Source organism: Solanum verrucosum, unplaced genomic scaffold (assembly GCF_900185275.1).
Source record: "Solanum verrucosum unplaced genomic scaffold, falcon-dt-bn FXZP01000125.1, whole genome shotgun sequence".
NCBI lineage: Eukaryota > Viridiplantae > Streptophyta > Magnoliopsida > Solanales > Solanaceae > Solanum > Solanum verrucosum.
In genome coordinates, this window is record NW_026019923.1 from 2173696 (window position 1) to 2194620 (window position 20925).

The 20925-nt window shown below is 36.7% G+C and overlaps 2 protein-coding genes across 3 annotated transcripts in view; one reads left to right on the forward strand and one right to left on the reverse strand.

Annotated features, from left to right (window-relative positions):
* LOC125823997 (uncharacterized) overlaps window positions 1-20925 on the reverse strand; it is a 248179-nt gene that overhangs the window by 184080 nt on the left and 43174 nt on the right. The gene's annotated exons all lie outside the window — the stretch shown is intronic.
* LOC125823934 (1,4-alpha-glucan-branching enzyme 1, chloroplastic/amyloplastic) lies at window positions 105-20802 on the forward strand. Of its 2 annotated transcripts, none has more exons than XM_049503284.1 (22): window positions 105-435; window positions 3684-3841; window positions 4059-4360; window positions 6374-6472; window positions 7315-7357; window positions 8539-8598; window positions 8930-9010; window positions 9267-9383; window positions 11124-11207; window positions 12209-12330; window positions 12484-12603; window positions 12833-12962; window positions 13049-13159; window positions 13339-13467; window positions 14145-14248; window positions 15251-15395; window positions 15789-15936; window positions 16055-16155; window positions 16631-16708; window positions 19095-19250; window positions 20108-20182; window positions 20280-20802. In XM_049503284.1, the coding sequence occupies exons 1-22, from the start codon at window positions 306-308 to the stop codon at window positions 20424-20426; spliced, it is 2640 nt and encodes an 879-aa protein (XP_049359241.1). In that variant the 5' UTR covers window positions 105-305; the 3' UTR covers window positions 20427-20802. The 2 variants fall into 2 exon arrangements, with proteins under 2 accessions (XP_049359241.1, XP_049359245.1); XM_049503288.1 differs by having other exon boundaries at window positions 294-435; window positions 3689-3841.

Sequence of the window (20925 nt, forward strand, 5' to 3'; positions counted from 1 at the left end):
TATATATAAAAAATAATATCACATAAAATAAAATATTAGAAATGATATGAAATATAAAAATCTTTAAAACCCCACAAAGGTATAAAATCTCTGTTTTTTTTTTTTTCAGTAAATAAAAACCTCCTCCACTCAGTCTTTGTTTCTCTCTCTCTTCACGCTTCTCTTGGCGCCTTGAACTCAGCAATTTGACACTCAGTTAGTTACACTCCTATCACTTATCAGATCTCTATTTTTTCTCTTAATTCCAACCAAGGAATGAATTAAAAGATTAGATTTGTAAAAGCCCTAAGGAGAGAAGAAGAAAGATGGTGTATACACTCTCTGGAGTTCGTTTTCCTACTGTTCCATCAGTGTACAAATCTAATGGATTCAGCAGTAATGGTGATCGGAGGAATGCTAATATTTCTGTATTCTTGAAAAAGCACTCTCTTTCACGTATGTCTCACTGTGTTTGTGGCTGTGTTTTTTTTTTCTCTGTCTTTTTGTGTTTTGTGTAATTGGGGGCTCTTTAAAGTTGGTATTGTGTATACCCTTTTAAGTATAGTCTTTGAGGAAGCAAAAATGATGAATCTTGATTGACATTAGTAAGGGTTGTAACTTTTTGAAGTTTGGTTAGGTGTAATTGCGTTTGGCTTGTGTGCTGTGTGTCAAGGTTATTTTTTTGGTTTGTGATATTGGGGATTCTTAAAAGTTGGTATTGTGTATACCCTTTTGAGTATAGTCTTTGAGGAAGCAAAAATGATGAATCTTGATTGGCATTAGTAAAGGTTGTAGCTTTTTGAAGTGTGGTTAGATGTAATTGAGTTTGGCTTGTGTGTCTGTGTGTTTTGGAATCCTGATGTGTGTCAAGGTTCATTTTTTGGTTTGTGTTATTGGGGTTCTTAAAATTTGGTGTTGAGTATAGTCTTTGAGGAAGCAAAAATGATGAATCTTGATTGACATTATTAAAGGTTGTAGCTTTTTGAAGTGTGGTCGGCTGTAATTGAATTTAGCTTTTGTGTGTGTGGAATCCTGTTGTGTGACAAGGTTCTTTTTTTGGTTTGTGTAATTGGGGGTTCTTAAAAGTTGTTATTTTGTATATCCTTTTAAGTATAGTGTATATAGAAGCAAAAAATGATGAATCTTGATGACAGTGTTTTCTTAGAGAAAGAAAAATTGAGTTTTCATGGAGAAACTTGATTGACATTACTAAAGGTGGCAACTTTTTTCAAGTCCTGATATGGGTCAAGGTTCTTTCTTTGGTTTATGTAATTGGGGGTTCTTAAAATTTGGTATTATGTATACCCTTTTAAGTATAGTGTCTGAGGAAGCAAAACTGATGAATCTTGATTGACAGTATATTCTCTGAGAAAGCAAAAATGGTGAGTTTTCATGGAGAAACTTGATTGGCATTACTAAAGATAGCATCTTTTTCAAGTCCTGATATGGGTCGAGGTTCTTTCTTTGGTTTGTGTAATTGGGGGTTCTTAAAAGTTGGTATTATGTACCTTTTTAAGAATAGTGTCTGAGAAAGCAAAATCGATGAATCTTGATTGACAGCATATTCTTTGAGAAAGCAAAAAATGGTGAGTTTTCATGGAGAAACTTGATTGACATTACTAAAGGTAGCAACTTTTTCAACTCCTGATATGGGTCAAGGTTCTTTGTTTGGTTTGTGTAATTTGGGGTTCTTTTTAGTTTTGAGAAAGAAAAATTATGATTTTTCATGGAGAAATTTGATTTACATTAATAAAGGTAGTAGCTTTTTAAAGTGTGGTCAGCTGTAATGAGTTCAGCTTGGTTTAAAGGGGCCCTACATATGGTGCTTTCTGGTGAGATATTTGTTGCTCCACCATATGAGTTATAAGAATCATAGTGTTAGGATCTTTTTTTTTTTTTTTTTCATTTTTCAGTGATTAGTTGTTTTTCTTTACGTGTTTTGTTGATTTTGGTGGAAGTTGAGATTTTCATGGAGAAACTTGATTGACATTACAAAAGGTAGCAACTTTTTCATGTCTTGATGGGTCAAGGTTCTTTCTTTGGTTTGTGTAATTGGGGATCCTTTAAAGTTAGTGTTATACCCTTTTGAGTATATTGTTAGAGAGAGCAAAATTTTGAATTTTCAAAGAGAAACTTGGTTGACATTGCTAAAGGTGGCAACTTTTTGAAGTTTGGTCAGCAATCATTGAGTTTGACTTGTCTTTAAAGGGACTGTCTTTATGGTGCTTCCCGGTGAGATCGTTATTGCTCTAAAATATAATTTTCTGTTAGAATCTATGATAGGATTTTCATACTTCTTCTTAGTGACTGCCCAGCCTTTTTTCTTTACATGACGTGTTGACACCTTTTTTCTTTACGTGATGTATTGACTGAGTGGTGAAAGACTGAAAGTTGAGGTTTTTGTCTGAAGAATTGGGTCTTCTTATATTAATAAAGTTGTAACGTAGTTTGGAAATTCAAGTTGCCGAGGAAGGCGTGCTTTTTCACTTGACTAGCTACTAGAGGAGTGATCTTGACGGCGGAAAATCTTAGAAAGGGGAAGGCTGTTTGCATCAACTGGTGTTATACGTGCAAGGAGACGGGAGATGATGTAGATCATCTTCTTCTTCATTGTGGTCTTTCCATGAGGTTATGATGTGATATGTTTGAATGGTTTGGTACTTCTTGGGCTATGCCAAGAACTGTGAAAGAATTGATATTCAGTTGGAAGAGTGGAAGAATTGACACTTGGTTCCATTAGCTTTAATGTGGGTGGTGTGGAGAGAGAGAGAAATAGGAGAACTTTTGAGGGGGTAGAGTCGAGCTTTCCTCAGTTGAGAAGTAGCCTTTGATCTCTTTTTTTTTGTTTTTTGGTAGACCCATAGAATTCCCAATTGTATAGAAGATTGGGTGGAGTTTGTAGAGAATCATCTTTTGTTGTAGATTCTTTACCTTTTGGTATATCCATTGTATACAGCCAGGCCTTTGACTATGTTTATGAATGAATATACATTTACTTGAAAAAAGAAGAAGTGAAGCCAGTCTGTTGTACCTTTGTAGACAATGTTGTTGCAGCATCTTGATAATTCCCTGAAAATTGTCTCCCTGAAGGAATAGTTTGGTTGATATGGATTATTTCTTGGTTTGTTTAATTCGGTGTTCTTGAAGTCCATTTTAAATCCTTTGACATTGTTAAAGGTGTTTACGAGTGTTGGTCTGGGTTTAAAAGGACCTCTTGTGTGGTGCTTTCTGGAGTGATCTTTCTTCCTCCAAAAGAGAAGTTGCAAGAATCAGTGTGTGTACTTTTTTCTCTTGTATGATCAGATCTTTTTTCAATTTTTCCGTTTTAGTTGATTTATCCATATAGTGAAAGTTGATGTCATAGTTGCTGTTTGTGGACTTCCTGTAAAAGTTTTTTGATATACTTCAAAAATTGTCACACAGAAGAAAGAATTTTTTACCATTACTTTAAGCTAGATGGGACTGTTTGATTCTTAGACCAAGTAATGAACCTTTTTGTTCTCTTAACGTGTACTTGAAATAGTTTGGTAAAATTGTGATAGGAAAAAAGATAATTCTTGATTTCTTCTGGAGCATCACTTCTAATCATAAAAGTCTTTTTTCTCTTCAACCATGAATGATTAATTGACACTTCTGTGGCCTAAGTTGCTCTCAGTAGTGGTCTTTAATTGTAGAGATATAACTAATCTGATATATGTATGTAGGGAAGATCTTGGCTGAAAAGACTTCTTACGATTCCGAATCCCGACCTTCTACAGTTGCAGCATCGGGGAAAGTCCTTGTGCCTGGAACCCAGAGTGATAGCTCCTCATCCTCAACAGACCAATTTGAGTTCACTGGGACAGCTCCAGAAAATTCCCCAGTATGTTACATTATTCTCTACCCGCATGACAATAGACTTTTTTTTTGGGGGGTTATGGTGGTGGGGGGTGAGAGGTGGCAGATTTCTTGCAGAAAGCAGTTCTAAATAAATATCTTCCTCAGTCTGCTTAAATGATGTTGTTATTGCATTTTGTTTCTATGAGAAATGAATTTGGTGATTAATTTTGTCACTTTGATTATTACATTTTATGTTTTAGGCATCAACTGATGTAGATAGTTCAACAATGGAACACGCTAGCCAGATTAAAACTGAGAACGATGACGTTGAGCCGTCAAGTGATCTTACAGGAAGTGTTGAAGAGCTGGATTTTGCTTCATCACTACAACTACAAGAAGGTGGTAAACTGGAGGAGTCTAAAACATTAAATACTTCTGAAGAGACAATTATTGATGAATCTGATAGGATCAGAGAGAGGGGCATCCCTCCACCTGGACGTGGTCAGAAGATTTATGAAATAGACCCCCTTTTGACAAACTATCGTCAACACCTTGATTACAGGTAAAGTGTTTTTATTCATTGAGTAATTTTCCTATAATAGAGGCAGCATTCATCTATAGGCTATGGTACTTTTTGCCTGTGATGGTCATCTGGTTGATGATGTTTAGGCTTTTTGTCTTCGGACTTTCATATGCTATTGCTTACCAATCCATTTTTGGACATATATGTGATCTTTCTGTACATTCTTCAGCAACACAGTTGCAAATTATCGGCCATATCATAGGATTGGGAACTCTACCTTTGAGGGTAATATGGCCCTGCTATGCATCTTGTCAAACTTCAATTTATTTTATTGCCCAGTCAAACTGTACAACGGAACAAAAATGATTCCTTGTGTTTTCCATAGGCAGACCCCATAAGATGAGTAATCACGGGATGAAACCCCACGGAGTTGACCAACCATTTACTTTGCTGTAATCACTACTCCAAATTCTTTCTTGTTGAGACTTGGGAACTGTACCTTGATAGCCATTTGTATAAGAGGCTTCTGTTATACTATTTCAGGTTTCTTACACTAAGACCACGAGCCTCCTTTCACTTCTGCACTTAGCCCACCTATGTAGATGGTACCTTTTAGTTTCTGCATTTCTATCCCGTAGAAATGGGATAGAAATGCCTTCTAAGCTTGTCACTAATTCCTAGGACTCAGGAAGGTAGTGGTATTGTTGGAAAAAGACTATATAGGATGCTATTAATAAGTACTAGTCTGCTACCCAGTGAAAGATAGTGCCTCTTCCAGTTTAATAGTCTCCTCTCCACCTTCTCTAACTCCATTCCTCAGTGCTGTCCCTTCATATTTGGTCATTAGAGAACTCTCTGTCCTTGGGAAATGGGCAGTTCACGAATTCAGTATCACACCATTTCAGCCAGTGAATGTATGTTGTGAACTTCATTGACTGGGAAGAACAAAGTTTGGTTCATGCTGATTCTGAGACCAGGAACTTGCAAAGGCATATCAAATGACTCTTAGGTGCATCAGTTGCCTCTCTTCAGCATAATATGATGTTATCATGCATAAAATACGGGGTAATGGGTACATTTTGCTGGTCTACTGGCTCTACATTTTCCTTCCCTTTTCTACGTCCACTTCCAGCATATTTCTAAGTCCCTCAATGGCCAAATTAATCTTTTGGCCGGACAAAAAGGGAGATAGGTGGTGAATGAAGTGGGCTGAGCACCATGAGGTCTCAGGTTCAAAGACAAAAGCACTAGGTGATTTCTTCTCATCTGTTCTAGCGTAGTTGTTGCTGGTGGGAGGTGCAAGACTGTAAGGTATCCGTGGAATTAGTCGAGGTCTACGAAAACTGGCCTATACACCACGGTTCACAAAAAAGGGAAGATAAGTGATCAACACTTTTGTGAACAAAGAGGGAGATGATCACCTTGTGCCAAGCTTCTTTTGGAGGGGATATGACCAGATATGGTACAATGTTCCAGGTGGTTGTCAATCACTCTATGATTGACAACTTCCATGCTATTGTTGCTCACTTGAAATTTTGTCCAAAAGTGTACTGATGTTGGTATTCAATAGCAGGAAAGTATATCTATTATGGAAACATGCTTTATTTGAAACTCTGATTGCTGAGCAAGAGAGACACCTCCCATTTAAAATGCTTTATAAAATTTTAGTCATCATTTGTTTGAAACAGAAACAGCCTCTCTATCTCTACGAGGTAGTTGTAAGGTCTGCGTACACTCTACCCTCCCTAGACCCCACTTGTGGGATTCCACTGGGTATGTTGTTGATGTTGTTGGATTTGTTTGAAACAGAAACTTCTTCAATTTGAATGCTCTTAGTATTTCTGTTTTATCTTTGTTAAGTCTTCTTTTCAGTTGACGTGAATCTATGTTTGGTTTTGTTTGTTCTTCTGCCTAGGTTTGATTATTTGCTTCATACATTCTTCATTTTTGTCTCCCAAGTCTAGGTCTTGAAGACACAATAGGTCCATAACACAACAACTATGGCCTGCAACAATCTAAAGTTCTTTTTTTTTCTATGCTGTCCACTTTTAGGTATTCACAGTACAAGAAAATGAGGGAGGCAATTGACAAGTATGAGGGTGGTTTGGAAGCTTTTTCTCGTGGTTATGAAAAAATGGGTTTCACTCGTAGGTAATAACTGCTTTTTTCTTTTTTTCTTTTTTTTTCTGAAGGTAATCGAGACCGGCTGCAAAACCTTGTCAAACATTTCATGCCATAATGTGATTCTTTCATGCCAATTTGGTACTTCGTTGACCCACTCCCATACCTATACAATGTGATACAGAGGATTTAAAAGGTGATTAGAGGTTGTTATAACTGCGGGAAAAAAAAAGAGAAATTGATTATGCTTGTATTTGGAGACATGCATATAGCAGCGAGTAATTCTTGACATGTTCAGCCTTCCTAAAAATAGGTGTTATCCAGTTCCTATCATTCTTTAAATATCATCTATTGTTGAAAGTTTTTCTTGAGTATCTCGTACTTCCCTCCTGTGTTAATTACTCGAATATGAAAAGGATGCTAGCCCACGAAGGTCTTACATTGACTAAATTTAAAAGAAGCCATGTTATATACTCCCTCCATCCCATTCCATGTGGCACCCCCTTATTATTTTACACCACAAGTTTCAGAAGTCCTCATTTTTTTGTAAACACCGTGCCAAGTCAAATGGTGCCACATAAAATGGGACGGAGGGAGTATTGGAATTTGAAGTACATATCTCGAACAACTGGAGTGAATCCTGGGAAGTGATCTTCCAAAGCTAATGTAACACCTGATTGTTGGAGAAGAATCTATATAATTCAGTGATATAGTTTTCCCTTTATTGTTGAATCGTTTACTTTCCTTTTTTATCTTCCTTGGATTGTTTGAACGTTATATATTGTAGATGCTCCTCCTTTCCCTTTGTAAGTTTGCTCTCCTCAGAGGGACTGAAGTACCTCATTCTGACCGCCTATGAACTTTGTTGCCAGTGCTACAGGTATCACTTACCGTGAGTGGGCTCCTGGTGCCCAGGTTAGTGTTTCATTTCTTGTTTTCTTTTAGATTCCCTATGATGAAAATCCTCTACATTAATCCATGTCCTCCATAATCCTTAACTGTGCGGGGTGTGGTCCAATTGATGCCAAAGAGACAAAAAAACATGCTCCATAATTCTGAGGCCACCTCACAACAAATAAAAAGGTGTCTGGGGGTTTCAGCCTCTTTTTTGCACATATAGCATCTGTTTGGGAACTGGATTTTTCTTTTCTTTATGTTGTCTTGGGTGAGACATGCCTCATATAGAGCTGTCCAGGTAAAAAAGCGACCTTGGGAAGTAGCTTGGTCGAAAACTTTCTTTCTCTTTATGGATAACCAATTCATTTTCAAATATTGTTGGGAGACTTACCCAAGAAATGGGTCAAAAAAATGGAAAGATCGGAACATGGTAATACATCTGATACCAATATGGACTACCTATATCAATTGCTGTGCTTTCTGAAATTGCATGCGCATACAAGGGTTCAAGTTTCGATCGATATTTGCAGAGTTGATTGTCCCTCTCGAAAACAAAGATTTGAAGTGGTCTATCATTTACTGAGTATTCGGTATAACTCACGCATTCGTGTACAAACCTTTTTCTGTTAGCAAGTAAAGTATCTAATTTGGCATGTAAGAATTAGCTCGCAGGATACCTAGAGGACTAATCGACTTAAAATCAGCCAACTAAGTACAAATTTGTCTCAAGGAATGAAGGCATTATATTTTGACCTGGCTTGTGTTCTGCCAGTATAGGTACCTATAACAGCAAACCGAGTGGTTTGTCTTTTGGTTAGTGGGTCCTTCTATCAGAATAAAAATTGTTTCTAGATATTTATGAACTCAGATGTGTTCAGAATCAGTATGCTAATTTCATCAAGGAAACTTCTAAAAGATAGGAGAATCCGTTTGGCAACACATAGTTGTTGGGTTTATGATAGAACATTTTTCTACCAAAGCTGCACATTCTGACGTTTTGTGTAAACTGATCACTAGAAAAATAAAGTTTAGCTGCAGTATATGTTAAATGAGAGGCAGATAATTTAAAATAACCTGGAAAGTCATTGGTGGTCTCTACTTTTGTGTCCGTCAGTTATACCAACTTCTGTATTTTGTTCATGATAATATAGGTTTGTTGAAAGTCTGATTGCATGTATATCCTCTCCGTTCTTTTGCAGTCAGCTGCCCTCATTGGAGATTTCAACAATTGGGACGCAAATGCTGACATTATGACTCGGGTATGTTCCCCATAGTACATACCCAAGTGGTTCTGTTTCCATTTCTGAAGCTTTGTGTTCTCTTCATTCAATTGTCTTTTCTATTCCTTTCACAGTTTCTATCAAATTGCTCGTATTCTTAGTTCTGTTTACCTTTTCATCTACCCCCTTTTTGATTGAGTTGTATTGGCACGTGATCCCCTTTTCAAATTTGCATGTTACAAGGAAGTCTTTGCAAGAAATGTGGATTTCTTAAGATGTTAAAGTAATCTTTCTTGACTTGTTTCCAGTAATGTTAAGCTCTATGCAGTGCTGGAATGTTGCATAAAACTAATTCATAGTCTATAAGCAGAATGAATTTGGTGTCTGGGAGATTTTTCTGCCAAATAATGTGGATGGTTCTCCTGCAATTCCTCATGGATCCAGAGTGAAGGTATGACTCATTTTCTACGGTGCTCTGATTGACTTTCAGGTTTCCTATGCCTTGGCTGTCGGTATCACTGTTTTCTACCTTTTCAGTTAAAATACTTATGCCAAAGTATGTTCAAGATTATTTTTTTTAGTTTATATAGGTCTATTCACTTCTAAACCTGATAGCACCCCCCTCCAATAGCTTATTGTTGATGTATGATCATGGTGGTTCTATGTAACTATTTGCTAATATTTGCTCTTAATATACTGAAATGTAGATACGTATGGACACTCCATCAGGTGTTAAGGATTCCATTCCTGCTTGGATCAACTACTCTTTACAGCTTCCTGATGAAATTCCATATAATGGAATATATTATGATCCACCCGAAGAGGTTACACTCTTCTCTCTGTTGTTGCTAATAGCCTAGAATATTGTCTTGTATTTGATTCTGCATTTAAAGGAGCGTGGTGAATCCTATGTTACTTGGACTCTCAATTATGTCGTCGCCCCAGTGTCGGATCCTCCAAAAAATGCACTACTTTTGGAGAATCTGACATGCACTGGTCAACATTTTTGTAGAATTCAAGAGTCCAAGCAACATAGGGTGAATCTCACTTCCACATGGTAGCAGAGGAGGTAGATATCCTGGGTTCGAGCCTCAGTGCCACCTATTATCAAAAGAATTTTCTCGTACTGGACCTATGAAAATAAATTAGATGCACTTGTGAGGGGCATGTTGAAGTAAATTAAACTGTGCTCTTTCTAATAGCTCAAACTTTTAAGCGAGATGGTGACACTTCAATGTAATGGAAAATCTATAGTACTTTGAACTTATATGTGAAAAAACATACCAGAAAATTCACTCGTAGCTGTATTTAAGTCATCCATGTTTTTCTATTTAGATGGTAATTTATGTAATTGAAATGGCCAAATGGGTTTTACTGGAAATAAATAAAGATTGCTACCAAAAAACATAATTGTAGAGATGCGAGACAATCGGGTTATGTAAGGAGTATGCTACCCATTTGTATAAGGTTATTATGTAATTATTTATTTATTTTTGATAAGTAATATGAGATTTTATAAATATTTGATAAGTAATATGCATAACCATTTCTTCAGCTTCCTTGTGGAACACATTTCAAGTTATCACTTCAAAGTGCAACCTTTGGAACTCGAGAAACACTAGACCAGCTTAGTTGTCGTAACTCCGAAACCTTCCACATGAAGAGATTCTCTCCGAGCAATCATAAAGAGATTTGAGTGATCTTATTCTTAAGATTAGCTTATTCTCATAGTTATTTAGCAAGAATTTGAGTGATAAGGTGGATGAATACTCACTTAGTACTGGTTGAGGTAGCATGTGTCCCGGTGGAATAGTTGAGGCACATGCAAGTTGACCAGGACACCACCGTCATAAAAAAGGAAAAAGGAGAAACTAAAAGTGATAAGGAAGTATTGTGTGGCATAGAGTTTTCAATACAAAAACTACAGAATATGTTGACTTGTTAACCTATGGATTGGAGTTAGTCCATGGAAAGCATAGATTAATAGTCTTGTACAGTGTTATCAAAAGCAAAAAGCGCAAAATAACTCTAAGGTCCATTGGCTTTAAGTGCAAATAAAGTGTGGGCTTTAATGAAAAAGGTGCAAAGGGGGAGAAAATACAAACCTTATATGTTTAGTCAAAGAATAATAATCAAAAGCATGAGTGATTAATATATGAACAAAGAAATTGACAACAGATTACAATAAAGTGAAATATCAATTGTTAAGTGTCGCCTCTTCAGAAGAGGCTCATTGGTAAGGAAAAATATGTCTTAGAACCTTGATGACAAGACTGAACCACACATTAAGCGAGGCAAAGCACTCAACATGTTTTGAGTCTCACTTCAAGGCTTAAGAGCTCCTTTGACAACACTGGTCTTGTTCTCTTTGTATATTAGTTTAGTTGGTTTTGTTCATTAGCTTATTTGTTAGTGTTCTTGCATAGCAGTTTGTGAGCTAGAAGTTTTTTCTTTTCTTTCCTCTGAAATACTTGTATTCCCTTGCTAATTTCTGCATCCTCACAAATGCTATTTCATTTCTGTCTTTTGTTTTCGTTTTTATGATTCGTTTTCATTCCTTGTAGGAGAGGTATATCTTCCAACACCCACGGCCAAAGAAACCAAAGTCGCTGAGAATATATGAATCTCATATTGGAATGAGTAGTCCGGTGCGCATCCTTCCTCTTTCATGTAATTTATAATTTATGAATCAGAGTTCTGTCTGTCAAGACTGCCGTATATGTGAACATTTAGTCGTCAGAGCAGTTATTTCTCTAAAGTGGTTGTTGAAAGGTGAAGTAAAGTGATTACTGGTTAATTAAGGTTTTGCTGTGTGGTGTCCTGGATGTTAACTTTATGAACTTCAGATGTTAATTTTTTTTATTGCTGTTCTCGAAATGGCATCTGAAGGTCCGTTTTCACATGCCAATGTTGTCCTTTACGAAGAAATTATCTTCCACTATAAAAACATGACGGGATAGGGTGGCTAGAACATACTGAAAAATTGTCCTGTGCGAACCACTAGTATTTCTTACTCTTTTTATTCTCCTATTGCTATTCTTTCTGTTTATATGACCTAGTGTTCGAGAACTAAAAAAGGGCAGCACGCCCCGGTGCACTAAGTTCCCACTATGGGGTCCCTGGAAGGGCCAAACTACAAGTGTATATTGTGCGCAACCTTACCCTGCATTTTTGCAAGAGAGTGTTTCCACAGCTCGAACCCGTGACGTCCTGGTCACATGGCAGTAGCTTTACCAGTTATGCCAAGACTCCAGTACGAGATACCTTTTCGCTGTACCAAGATATTTTGAATATTTCCAGCTGTTTATATGGACTTCTAACTTCTTCATTTTTGTGATACTTTTGTAAATTAAAATGTTATGATACAAGAGCTGATTCCTCGTGCATATATATTGTATCTGAAAAATCTTATGCACTTTGAATATTTGGACGCTTTGTCTTTATCTAAAAAGCAATAAAATAAAATATTTGGCCCCTTTTTCTATTCCTTGTTCACCCAAGATACTGGGATAGGATTTGCATGCTACATGCATTTTTGAGAAGCTTTTAGTTATTTTCTATCTCAATCTCCTTAATTTTGCTGTTTGTCTTAAGTATTGAGTGTGTGTTGTTATCCTCTTCCCTTATTGTTCCATATTTGTGATTGCAGGAGCCTAAAATTAACTCATACGTGAATTTTAGAGATGAAGTTCTTCCTCGCATAAAAAAGCTTGGGTACAATGCCGTGCAAATTATGGCTATTCAAGAGCATTCTTATTATGCTAGTTTTGGGTAATTCTCATTTTTGCTGTTTGCATTTGTTTCTCTGGTTGCTCTATATCTTCAGCAAGATGTCTTTCTCATCTAATCACTTGGGGCCACTAAGTGTTTAAACTGATAATTTTTAGTATTTCTAATGAAACTCGTTATCCTTTTTTGTCGCAGTTATCATGTCACAAATTTTTTTGCACCAAGCAGCCGTTTTGGAACGCCCGACGACCTTAAGTCTTTGATTGATAAAGCTCATGAGCTAGGAATTGTTGTTCTCATGGACATTGTTCACAGGTATTAATTAATCTTTTACTATTGCAACTGTGTTTAGTGAAGCTATGGATGGGGTTTTTTGTTGTCATTTCTTGTTTTTGATTGTTGACGTCTAATTCATAAATGAAAGAAATGCTGCATTCTAGAATCTAATCATAATAATGGTTAGCCTTTTTTTTACTGGCACTTATTTTCTATTGACATGCTTTACTTTGTCCTTAACTCACTGGAATTATGCAACCTTTTGCAGCCATGCATCAAATAATACTTTAGATGGACTGAACATGTTTGACGGCACAGATAGTTGTTACTTTCACTCTGGAGCTCGTGGTTATCATTGGATGTGGGATTCCCGCCTCTTTAACTATGGAAACTGGGAGGTACTTTCTTCCGTTGAAACATGAGTCAGCCAGAACCTTGTGCCTCGTGTCAATGTGTGTGACAGAAAATATGTTTCTTGTTATAGGTACTTAGGTATCTTCTCTCAAATGCGAGATGGTGGTTGGATGAGTTCAAATTTGATGGATTTAGATTTGATGGTGTGACATCAATGATGTATACTCACCACGGATTATCGGTAAAGTTGGTTGACATAATTTTAATCTTAATTGTGTGATCACAAGTGGCAACTTTTAGACAACAAGGTGCCTAGTAACATCCAATCAGGGAAAAAAGGAACCTAGTTTACCTTTATATTACTCTATGGTCTCCAGTATTCTGCTAAATTACTTACCTAATACATTTTAATTTCTATAGGTGGGATTCACTGGGAACTACGAGGAATACTTTGGACTCGCAACTGATGTGGATGCTGTTGTGTATCTGATGCTGGTCAACGATCTTATTCACGGGCTTTTCCCAGATGCAATTACCATTGGTGAAGATGTAAGTAGTTCTTGATCTTGACCTTATGGTACTCAATTGCTCTGAGATCATGAGTAAAATTGAAAGAGACCTCAATATGCTGAATTTATGATAATAGGATCATCAAGCTGGAGGATGCCATCAGCTAAAACCCTATAAAGTATACGAAGAATGAATTTTTTACTTAAAACAAAAAACAGTATGGAGAATCAATTTGGTTTTGACGTTAAGGCATACGAGTTTTTGTTCTAAGAGGAGTCTAGTTCACTTTTCAGAAAACTACTTGGAAAAGTTATTTTTTAGTGCCTCCTAACTGATCCAAATTCTCTTCTTCCTGAACCATGTTCAGAGTGAAAATTGAAGTTCCATTGTTCCCCCACCTCTAACATAGGTATAGATCTCCCAATGAATTCAAGTAGAATCTGGCATAGGAAGTAGAAGCAAACTTCTTCATTTGTAGAAAACCATGCATTTTGTAAGGTTCTCTACTTTGGACTTTTGGTACTTCTATATGCTTTTCAGTTTTCAGAGGTTCTTCTTTTATGAAAGAAATATTTTTTTTGATAACCTTATGAAAGATATATTTATATCATTGCAAAATGCAAATTATGCAATGTGAAGAGAACGGACATTTTACTCTATATGGACTGTGACTCCTTATCTTCCCTTAATGCTTCTATTTTTTCTACTAATTTCAGGTTAGCGGAATGCCGGCGTTTTGTATTCCCGTTCAAGATGGGGGTGTTGGCTTTGACTATCGGCTGCATATGGCAATTGCTGATAAATGGATTGAGTTGCTCAAGTATGTTTCTAATCTTTATATACTTATCCCTGACATTATATAGATTTTTTTGATAAAGTAATTTATATGATTAATATATGGCTAGAGAACCTACAAATAATGTCACTGATGTTGATTTGAAGTTTGCAATAGATGTGTAGACTCAAGCACAAGCACTGAAACATTTTAATGTGGTCTGCACTGCGTATCTTGGTTGTTGTTCCTTGTACATTTTTCTTTCCTTGTCTAAGAGCTCCTTTTGTGGAGCCCTCATTCAACTCGTGAAGTTCTCTCATGAATGATGCAAGATAAGATTCTTAGTAACCAGTAATCTGAATCACTCAAGAGTCAACAGGATGCTTTCCGGGCAAAAACCACCTGCCTCGGCTCCTTTTGCCTTATTATTTGTTCTCAATGGGGTGCAATTCTGATGGTGATGGTCCACTAATCCTGTACATGGATTCTTGCAATCAAGCCATCTTATTCCCTCTTTAGCACTAGCCAAAACCCGTATTTGATTACAATTTCTTGGTTCACATTTCAAAAAAAAATTCTAATCTAAAACCATCCGAGCCATTCCTATCGGAAGGCATAAGTTAAACAAAGGGACAAAAGTGGAGGAAGTTTGTTTACCTTGTATATGTAGGAAGCGTTTTTGTAATTTCTCAATGTCTGAGTGGTGTAGGATTTGGTTATTTGGAACTGGTACTAATTTTGAAGTATCTCTTAAGTGGGACAAAGGTGCATGAACTCTTGTTGCGAGACAGTTTTAGAAAGATTATTCTCAGACTGTTTGTTCAACTTTAATCAGATGTTTTCAATGTTTACGCTATTATAAGCGAGAGTTATTTCATTGATGTGTTTCAATGTGCCCCAGTACAATGGCAGTACATGTCTGCTACTTGTTTGACTATATGCTCTATCTATACTCGCTTGCTCTCAGGATTTGCTCCTAGTTTTGTGTTTGACTTTTATAATTTCCAGCAGTTGATAATTATTTTTTTCTAACACTGTTTTTTACAGGAAACGGGATGAGGATTGGAGAGTGGGTGATATTGTTCATACACTGACAAATAGAAGATGGTTGGAAAAGTGTGTTTCATACGCTGAAAGTCATGATCAAGCTCTAGTCGGTGATAAAACTATAGCATTCTGGCTGATGGACAAGGTTATATACACTTGTTTTTTTGTGCGTTTCTCAGCAATCAAATTGAAACTTAAAATTGGGAATGCCACTTGAAGGAGAACTTTAATTCTGCATTAACTCATCCATTAATTTGAGGGAGAATTCTACTTTCTTTCACCTACAAGTTCTATTAGACATTCTATAATTTCATGAAACTATCAGCTTAATTTCTGAACTAAATTTTCTCTAAGGATGTAACTAATTAACTATACATGAATCCACTGCTTTCTCCCTTTCAAAATTACTACCTATTTCTATAGTAATAATGTGTGAGCATGAATATCCCTTTCAAAGACTAGAGCTGTATGCTTTATTGATTTAGTTTATCAAGTTCTCATGTAATGCTTCACCCCTGCCCCCAACTATCATTTTCAGGATATGTATGATTTTATGGCTCTGGATAGACCGTCAACACCAGTAATAGATCGTGGGATAGCATTGCACAAGATGATTAGGCTTGTAACTATGGGATTGGGAGGAGAAGGGTACCTAAATTTCATGGGAAATGAATTCGGCCACCCTGGTATAGATTGCTAACCCTCCTTGGCCATATATCTTCTCTTGGCTGCTGTTGATCTTATACAATTTTCTTTCCTGGTATTCTTTATAGTACAGTAATACATTCATTAATGTTTTTCCAGAGTGGATTGATTTCCCTAGGGCTGAGCAACACCTCTCTGATGGCTCAGTAATTCCCGGAAACCAATTCAGTTATGATAAATGCAGACGGAGATTTGACCTGGTTAGCCCTTACACTGTTTCTTATCTAAGTTACTCCCTCCTTTTCAATTTGTTTGTCTGGTTTGACTTGACATGGAATTTAAGAAGGCAAAGAACACTTTGAATCTTGTGGTCTTAAATTAAAGATATGTAGAATGTATCAAAATGCCCTTTAATCTTGTGGTCTTAAACATGCTAGGTAGAAAGTTAGAATTAAAGAGTTGCCAAAAAAGGGAAGAGGCATTTTTTTAAAAATGGACTAAAAAGGAGAGCAAGACAAAAATTGAAACGAAGGGAGTATATGATTTACCATTCTAGCTTTTTGGTGCATTGATATGGCGCTGATGCGAATACTCCCTCAGTTCCCAAAACAAATGATGGGGTTTAGAGTATGAGGGTCAAAATATACTTGGAACTTTTTTGCAGCATTATACCGTGTTCCTTTTTAACATTTTCAGTCTTAATCTTTGAGTCCTTATCCTTTGCTGGATCTTTAGGGAGATGCAGAATATTTAAGATACCATGGGTTGCAAGAATTTGACCGGGCTATGCAGCATCTTGAAGATAAATATGAGGTATATATTTATGTTGTTCCTGCTTTCTCAGTTTTGTGCTTCTCGATTTCCCGTACCAGTAGTTCTCATTTTTTCGGAGGAATTTCGGGTCTATGCTCTAAGCATCTTCATATAGTGTCTTTTACTATCTATCTAACTACAGTTTGCTGAAAATGCTTGGCCATAAGCCATAATGATTCAGTCATTTACTGTGCAGATTGATGAGAATTACTTTCCAATTATGTTAGTCCGGTAGATGTGATATCATTGGGAAAATGCAGTTAAAGTTTTGAACTTGTAGAAATATTTTGAAATAAAAAGTAGCTACCTGCCCTAATTACCAAAGTCTTAACCAGCCATAACTAGTTAATTGGTCTAACAGTCAGTTCGAAGGTTATAAAATTCATAATCCTTACCTTGTAGCTTGAGCTTTTAGTTCTTTACCCTGTTTGGTGGTGGTGGTGGGTGGGTGGGTGGGGGGGGGGGGACTTGGATTGAAAAGATGAAGTAGACAATTCCTTTTTTTTTGCTGCTGTTGGAGAAACAATTTGTCCGTCAGCCACAAAGGCAGCTCATGGAAAGAATGTAAAGAAAAGGGAAATCGGATCTAACTCAGCCGTAAAAACTAGCTCATGAGGTGAGGATTGTCCAAGACCATATAAATGAATAACATCCCATTCCATCATCCAATATGGACACAATTTGACGAACAAGCACAAGATTGAACAAATAACTCAACATCCATAAAAAATAAGAAGAATACAAATACATTGAATGACATGGTTTCATTACAATCTTAGAATGAAAAACATAGCCATGTCTAGGAATATTCATGCACTTCTCAATTATAATGAAGGAACTAAGAAAAACTAGAAGAAAGTTGTCTGGAAGGGTCATCTTTTCAAGAATCTCCTTTCTTGCCTTCATTATTTTCTTGCTCTAAACTTTGTCAGCTTTGCGTTAATTGTGAAATTTCCTTATAGATGTCATGGAGCAAGTTTGTGGCGCCTATGATGGTGCTCAAGCCTTCTGTTATCCTCCTATTGTGCTCCATTTGTGACTCTTGGCCTTCCAGCTCCACCCCTAGCTTGAACATCCTTCAAAACCTTAAAGGACCTTGTCACAGTGCAACCAAATCTCGAAGAAACCACCATTGAAGTGTCAAATAAAGGTTAATTGTATATTATCACATGTGACATGCAATATCATCACAGAATAGACACATTTTACCTCCAAATGAAGCAAACACAGTATAGAACATCGTTAAAACTACCCGAATATGAGCATTATATCCGTTCATAGTCCCATCACCTAGTTTCAGAACAAAGGTTTAAAGATATCCTGGATTTACCAGTATAGTTAGCACTTCCTTTGTATGGAAAACCAGCTCACGGTGCATGTATGGATTTCTTTCCCAATATATCAAGCACAGTTTGTGCGCGAATCTTTCAGAAGAACAAATAGAACAATGTTTATCGTAACACTCTTCCCTAGAGTTTTAAAATGAACTTGCTAATTTGACCTTACTGCACCTTAGATCATGTTGAAGTTTCCGATTGTTCTTTACATATAGTTCTAGGCTTCCAGTTTCATTTTCAGACATGTAAATCCCCTAAGGCTCATTCCTCTTTTTCTTTAGATTTCACTACTCATATCTGTTTTAAATAACCATGGTGTCCAGGCCAACTTTTGTATACCTCGACTAATTTTACGGGTCCTGCTACCTCCAACCAGTATAGGTACCGGGTATTTGTCCACCAAGGCTTGGACAAATGGGAAGAATCATTTGGTGATTTTTTTTCGTCAGTTAGGTTTTGAACTTTGAACTTCATGGTTTTCAACAAACTTCATTGACCATTAAGCCACATGCTTGGGTGCTCATATCTGTTCCACTTGGGTTGTCAAAGTATCTTCGAGAACACATGGAACCTGATAATGACATTTCGAGAACACATGGAACAAGAAGTTATTTTTATGCCAATCTCTTGGTATTCATCTTTAGAAAACAATCATGATAATAGTCTGATGTGCAGCTTTATTTGCTTCAGTTGTCATGTATATTTACTTGTGTAAAGAAGACTTTTGAATTTGTTTGTCTGATTTTGACTTGACACGGGGTTTAAGAATGCAAAGAAGACTTCTAAATTTTGTGGTCTTAAACTAAAGATATGTAGAATGTACCAAAATGCCCTTTAATCTTGTAGTCTTAAACGTGTCATGTGGAAAGTTGAAATTAAAGAGTTGCTAAAAAAGGAAAAGAAACATTCTTTTTGAAACAGACTAAAAAGAAAGACAGACAAAAAGATTGAAACTGAGGGAGTACTACTGTATTCACTATTCTTTCATAATTTGTTCATATTTTGTTCTTCTGTGTAATGGACTAATTTTTATCTATTCTTTCTCGCAGTTTATGACTTCAGAACACCAGTTCATATCACGAAAGGATGAAGGAGATAGGATGATTGTATTTGAAAGAGGAAACCTAGTTTTTGTCTTTAATTTTCACTGGACAAAAAGCTATTCAGACTATCGCATAGGCTGCCTGAAGCCTGGAAAATACAAGGTATGCTGAGTTGAAACCTTTCTTTTTTCCTAGTACATTTACTCAATCTTTCATTTGAAATGGAAGTCATCACTTTTGTATTAGCGATACAACCAATTAGTTGACCTACGTTAGAATGAAAAATCAGAAAATGTTCTTTTGATTAATGAATTGTTACTGTTCCCCGTCTTGATCCAAACCATTCAATTCCCTTTTCCTTCTCTTTTATACCATCACCTTGGAACCTAAAATAAATCCAAGGACTTCTGTTCTTTGCAGTAGTGTATATAAATATGAAATGCTAAGTCTGAAATGCTGGTATTCGTTGACTGTTAGTTTGGCTCTTCCCATATCTTTGCTTGCAATAGCCAAATCGTAGGATGATCAAGTGATAAATCAAGAATTGACACCTCACGGTATTACTTCCATATAAAGTGGTAGAGCGTCTCTACCTTCCCAGGTAGTGGTAAGGTCAACGTACACACTATCCTCCCCGAAACCACTTGTGGGATTACATTGGGTGTGTTGTATGGTAAGAGGGCTACGAGGTTTTGTTGGATGGTAGATAATATTAATGCAAATGTGAAGACTGACATTCAATTCAAAATCAGTACTTTCTTGGAAAGCAAGAATTTTCGTGTAACACTTTAGTGAAACTCATGTGCTCTAGTTCGGAGCTGGTCCATTTCTTGTATTTAACAAAAAGGGACATTGGGCTATCCCTCGAATTATGTGTCTTTTTGACGTCCTTACTGTACGTGATTCTTAAGAACTTAATATCTTTCAGAATGTTGCCTTAGTTTCTTCGTCAGCTTCTTGATGTGCTCTATGAACTCGATTAATTTGATGTGATTTACTGCAAAATGTTGCTCCTCTAGGTTGCCTTGGACTCAGATGATCCACTTTTTGGTGGCTTCGGGAGAATTGATCATAATGCCGAATATTTCACCTTTGTAAGTTAAAATCTCCCTTCGTTATTATCTCAGCCTGTGACTTTTAGTTTCGTTTCAGAAAGAATTTTCTAATATCTACACAACCTCATCTAAACAGGATGGATGGTATGATGATCGTCCTCGTTCAATTATGGTGTATGCACCTAGTAGAACAGCAGTGGTCTATGCACTAGTAGACAAAGAAGAAGAAGAAGCAGTAGTAGAAGAAGTAGTAGTAGTAGAAGAAGAACCCATTGAAGAATGAACGAACTTGTGATCGCGTTGAAAGATTTGAACGCTACTTGGTCATCCACATAGAGCTTCTTGACGTATCTGGCAATATTGCATCAGTCTTGGCGGAATTTCATGTGACAAAAGGTTTGCAATTCTTTCCACTATTAGTAGTGCAACGATATACGCAGAGATGAAGTGCTGAACAAATATATGTAAAATCGATGAATTTATGTCGAATGCTGGGACGGGCTTCAGCAGGTTTTGCTTATTGAGTTCTGTAAATTATCATCTCTTTATATGTACAGCCAACTAGAAATCAACTATGTGAGACCTAAAATACAATAACCATAAAATGGAAATAGAGGTGATCTAATGATGTTTTATTCGGCTCAAAATTTGTGAACGTAGTTACCTAGTACTTGTTGCTAGTGGGAGAGTTAATAGGTATCCCATGAAATAAGTCAAGGTGCACACAAGCTAGCCTAAACACCACAGTTATCGGAAAAAGAAAAGTTGTCTAGTACTTACTC

Coding starts and splice junctions, on each gene's coding strand:
- LOC125823934 (XM_049503284.1), top strand. CDS start 306: ATGGTGTATACACTCTCTGGAGTTCGTTTTCCTACTGTTCCATCAGTG. Junction 436..3,683: donor GAAAAAGCACTCTCTTTCAC/GTATGTCTCACT, acceptor ATATGTATGTAG/GGAAGATCTTGGCTGAAAAG. Junction 3,842..4,058: donor CAGCTCCAGAAAATTCCCCA/GTATGTTACATT, acceptor TTTATGTTTTAG/GCATCAACTGATGTAGATAG.